General features: G+C 36.8%; 1 protein-coding gene across 1 annotated transcript; it reads right to left on the minus strand.

Annotated features, from left to right (window-relative positions):
* Positions 1-1,986: 1,986 nt before the first annotated feature.
* Positions 1,987-4,729, minus strand: cbln18 (cerebellin 18). The gene is made up of 7 exons (XM_015060932.1): positions 4,624-4,729; positions 3,532-3,631; positions 3,118-3,297; positions 2,881-3,039; positions 2,693-2,781; positions 2,517-2,597; positions 1,987-2,404 (listed from the first exon to the last, which is right to left on the minus strand). Exons 2-7 carry the CDS (start codon positions 3,629-3,631, stop codon positions 2,279-2,281), a joined length of 735 nt encoding a protein of 244 aa, XP_014916418.1. The 5' UTR covers positions 4,624-4,729; the 3' UTR covers positions 1,987-2,278.
* Between the last annotated feature and the right edge of the window lie 630 nt (positions 4,730-5,359).

Here is a 5,359-nt window from a genome sequence, read left to right on the forward strand (position 1 = left end):
ACCAAAAGTGGAACAACAGTGTTTTGTAAAGGTCGAAAATACTTACGCAAAGCAGATTTTTTGTTTTTAATAAATCTGCAAAAAAAAAAAAAAAAAAACCCTCAAAGAAACTATTTTTGACGTAGTCATAATGTGATATTTGTGTGTAGAATTTTAGGAGAAATAGGTTAATTTAATACAATTTGGAATATGGCTGGAACAAAAAATGTGAAAAAAGTTGAACTCTGAATAGTTTGCTCTGTATGTGTCGTTTTATTTGGTCAACTGTAAAGCAGAACTGCACATAAGCATATTCATTTATTAGAATGGCCCAGTCGAAAAGTCGAAAAGTGACGTTCACAAAAGCTCTGCCGTTAGTAAGACTCTGTGTCTTAAAGGAGATTAAGTGAGATTAAAATTTCACTCACTCTCCCATGTGTTGCAGTTTTTGATATTCAGTCTTCACCTTGCTCACACTTTGTTTTGGCCAACTTTAAAAACTCCCAACGCAGCGCTGTATCTCTTGCAGGTAAAAGAAACAAAGACGATCAACAAGAGACCCAGGCCAGCTTTATCGCTGCAGTAACGACTGTTTTTACTGCGCCTCTGGACATCTCATTTATTCCTGCTCCAGCAGCTGGATGTAGAGTAGAACCAGATGTTCTTATATCTCAAGACATTTTTTGTGATTTTTCTTTTTGATGCAGCTTGTGATGAGGACTGTAGAAGACTACAACAAGGATAAACACAGCTGCGGTATGGTAGCGGAAACAACAGCTATTAACATTTATCATTAATGAGAACCTGAAAATACATCATGTGGAAACATCATTTCATTTGCAAGTGCAGCTTTACCAATTGGATCTCAATAGTAGCAATGCATGTTCTCACAATGTCATTTAAATAAGAACCACAAAATGTAAGACGCTTTCATAAATTATTCTGCTAGTTCAGTTAAAGTTTAATTAAAGAAGAGAAGAATTTGTAAATCAGAGAGCCTCAGGCAGGTTATTTGATTAAAAACTGTAAAATAGTTGACACTTGGAGCAGCTGAGTCCCTGGAGCAGAAAGTTTCTGGAACTTTGCAGGACTCATGTTGGAGAGAAGGATGTTGTCCAAGGTGCATGTCGTCTCGGACAGAGTGTCTCGCCCACTTCATGACCTGCTGCTCGGCTGCAGGAACACTTTCAGCAAGCGACTATAACAAAATGTGCCACAGAAAATCCTTCCTGTCTGTCGCCCATCAGATTATACAATACCCAACTCTGTGTGTCACTAAGTTTACAATGGACTCATTTATAGATATACGTACACATTTCCATATTCCATGCACAAATTTGTTTTTATTTTATCTTATATTTTACATTCAGGTTATATTAAAATTGCTTATAACTTGAGATTTAAAAAAAAATAATTTTCATAAGAACTGTGTGTATATTTTATGTTTTCTAATATTTTAACACTCTTGGACTGTCAACAAATAATAATAAAAAAAAAATTCCTCTTGGGGTTTAATAAAGTATTTTTGATTCTGTATTTCTGATTGTATAATATATTACAAAGGAATTTATTGCTACCAAACATTCCACCTGTTTATTTCTTTTACATATTTGGTGGTACTTTAGAAGGCAAAATAATTGTAACAAGACACTGAGGAAATAAATCTAGTTTTTTTTTTCTTTTTCAAGACAGCGCATGTCGGCTAGAAGCAGCTTTTTCACTGAGACGTTGCTGTCGAGATGGAAATCTTGATTTAACTCCTTGGTAGCTGGAATCTGTCTGCTACGAACCTAAAACAGAAAGACATGAACAATTCAGAACTTATTTATTCACCACAACAAATATTGTTATGGTGGCATTCATTAGTGTTTTAGTAATATAATGCAACACATGTATGTTTTTTCATTGACTAGCTCCACATAAATGAACCTGTTAAAACTCTACCTGATGATCATTTCTCGCTATGGGTTGTGTGTTTATGTTGGCCCAGAAAAAAAAAAAGTCATCATCTCTCAGACAAGTTTTTATTACATCCAAATCAACAAAAATGTCATGTTTTGTTTTTTACACAGCCTGTTCTGGTCCTTTATTCACAAAAATACATGTTTTTATATGTATTGAACGTATTCATGCAACGCAAATTCACTGTCTGTAATCACATGTATAACTACAGCACAGGTTCTGAAGCTACAGGATCACAGACCTGGTGCAGTAACAATCATTTTTTATCAAGAATTTATTCTCTTTGTTGTATGAAGACAAGTGGATTTCAATGATCCCTTGATGTCCTGCTGGTTGGTCACTCAGTGTACGGATACACAATGTGGCCGGTGAATATATTGTATTCCATAAATGTGCAGAGCTTCCTTCCAGACACCAGCTCCATATAGACCTGATCGCCTCGCTGCATCTCCATTACCACAACCTGAAAACAGAGATGTGCAACACATTGACCAAAATTCAGCAAAAAAGGGTGAAAAATAAATAAAGCAAAAATATGCATGCATTTTCTTTGTAGTACTCTTTTCCCGTCTAACCTGAGTGGCGCTGTCCTCGATATCTTCTCGATTGTTCTCCCACACGCTGACCCCCATCTTGCCGTTCTTCATGAGCTGGACCTACACGTGCAATAAACATAGCAGATGAAGGGAAACACAAACGGCTCGACCAAGATGCTCGGAAGAGAAAAGTTCACTTTGAAATTTAGGGATACCTTGTGGTACAGGCGTCCATCCACTCCAACAGAAGAGAAGGCAGTGAAAGAAAACATATAAACACCGGGACAAGGGGCAGTGAAGACACCTGCAGAAAGAAGGGAAGTATTTTATTTTATTTTTTTAATTCAGCATGAGAAAATATTCCATTGTTGCTCAGATTACTTCTTCCTGGTGTGCTTATTACCCAGTGAGGGGTTGTAGCCATTGCCGCTATTGAGCGCTACGTTGGAGTAAGGGATCGGGACATTGGTATTGAAAGGACCAAAGCAACGCTCAGTAGATCCAGGAATCTCAATGGCTATATTCTGATTCATGGTGGCCTTGAAGGAAACCTTGAAACCACCTGAGAAGAAAAATCAAACACTAGTCAGCAACTACACTTTCACTTTCACATATTTGATTCTTTTAAGCACTGGTGTACCTGAAAGTGCATTTACTCTGCTATTCAGGGACATAATTTTCTCCCACAAGCATTTTATCCTCTTGAAACTCTCTTCTTCTACTTGGTGCATCTCGTTGGCGGCACAACAGCAACCACGTTGACGGTTGAAAGGACAATCGCAGTCCCACTTGCTGCAGGTAAGAGGCACGTCCCACTTAACTGCAAAAACAGGAAAATCACACTCAGTCTCTGTGATTTTCACATTTATCATCACGTTTATCATCATGTTTTCATCACTGATGCGTCAGATTCGATCAGATCTTCTTTATAGAGCACTTTCAGTTCATGAAAATGTGTCATCTAGTCAAGACTAAGACAGGAAGCAGTCATGTAATCAACAATTACACCAAGAAGTTAAAATATAATTAATCGAGATGAGAGTTTGTGGCTTACGTGCATCCTGTTTGAGAACGTCCATAGCGGAGGACAGGGCCTCAACGCGTCCACAGAGAAACAGCGACCCCAAGAGGAGCATTAGCGGTAAAACATCCATCTGGAACAAAGGGGGGGGAAAAGAAGCATGTAAAAATAAACATATTTTACCAAACAAACAAACAAGCAAACAAATGATAATAGTAATAAAACAGACTTTTCCACGTAAGTCTAAAGTTTTAGCTTTTTGTTCACTGGGCAAATACACACCAAACAACAAAGTGGAGTCCTCAAGAGCTACAATCCTGTAACTTTTATGCACATATTCTTCAACACACCTAAATAAAATTGCTCAGTTCGCTTATTAGTCGTCATTCAGCTTTACAGAGACCTGGTAATAATCCAGTTATTTAATTCAGTGGTGTTGGAGAAGGGAGGCATCTACAAGTTGCAGGATAGAAGCTCTCAAAGGACTCGACTTTGATACACCTGAACTAGATGGATTCAATAGCATGAAATTATTATGCTTTATAATAAGATTAATATCACTGGGTTGTGTCAAAATACTCTCTGCTTAGATTGGATACTTAGCCTTTTACATGCTAAGTATGTAACATAAGTTAATATTAGTTACGTTCAGGTTCAACACTTTGACCAAAGAATTGGTCATATAGTCATATAAACAGGTAATATTACAATGCAGTATTATAGTACTATATTATCATACTGTATGACATACAGTAGCTATATACTATATAATTGTGAAAATGTACAGTGGTAAACACTATGAATCTTTTGCTAGTAAAAGTTTGACCAAAAACCAAACCAAAAAATTGGTTAGTCTTTCAGCAGAATATACAAAATTGATTGATTCCATTTTTTAGGGTGATAAACATTTTACATGAAAAAGTTAATGTTAAAATCATGCTGGGAAGTAAGGATGGTACATCTCTTCTATAAACCAAGTCACAATAACACACATTTCACTCAAGTTATGTTTGGTCTCAAAATTGATCTGCATTGGTTGTTGTTATTAGTTTCTATCAAGCATTTGTTAACTTGTTGTAACTGATGTAATAATGAGTAAAGCAGAGACAGAAATGTAAAACTTACTGTTTTGTTTAGTTGCTCCCTCTTCTTGTTCAGAAATGCTGAGGCTATTTCAGGTGAGTTTGTGAAACTAAGAGTTTAAAGCGGGGGAACTGTGTTGCCTCTTATTGATTGACTAAAAGAGATCCACCCCAAAAGGTGGCGACTGGCAGAAGCTCCGCCTCCTCACACGTAAATTAAAACGTACACTGTGAATTAAGTACTGTACGCTTGTTTTCTCCTGACAATGAAAGGCATGTCTGTCTATGATAGCCAGGATGGATTTCATTTTTTCTTAGGTGTAACAGAGCAACAATCACCTGTGCTTGGACCATAATAACCTTTATTAGGACATCGGTCTCTGGTTGCCGTCCTTTCATAAGATGCTGAAGGCCATTGTTAAGAAAGCAAAATAGATTATCTGTCGATCGATAATGGCCTGAATAAGACAACAATACACGTTCACCTGATTCCCATGATGAGGTTTGGCATATACTGTTATTTCCATAATCTCTTTCTTCTCAACTATTGTGGTAGAACCAGACACAGATTAATCTCTTATTGTTGGTCGGGACATGTGATATGTACAAGGCACACTCCCTATTCATGTGAATAAAATGATCAAAATTCAGTGAAAACATAAAACCCCAAAGCCATTCACAAGGTGTTACTTTAGGTTTTCACTGTCATAAAAAAAAAAAAAAAAAAAAAAAAAAAATTCGGGGAAAGCCAAAATGGGATAGATTCCAAAAATGAACGG

Source organism: Poecilia latipinna, unplaced genomic scaffold (genome assembly GCF_001443285.1).
Source record: "Poecilia latipinna isolate Pla-1442-1.1 unplaced genomic scaffold, P_latipinna-1.0 Scaffold68, whole genome shotgun sequence".
Taxonomy (NCBI): domain Eukaryota; kingdom Metazoa; phylum Chordata; class Actinopteri; order Cyprinodontiformes; family Poeciliidae; genus Poecilia; species Poecilia latipinna.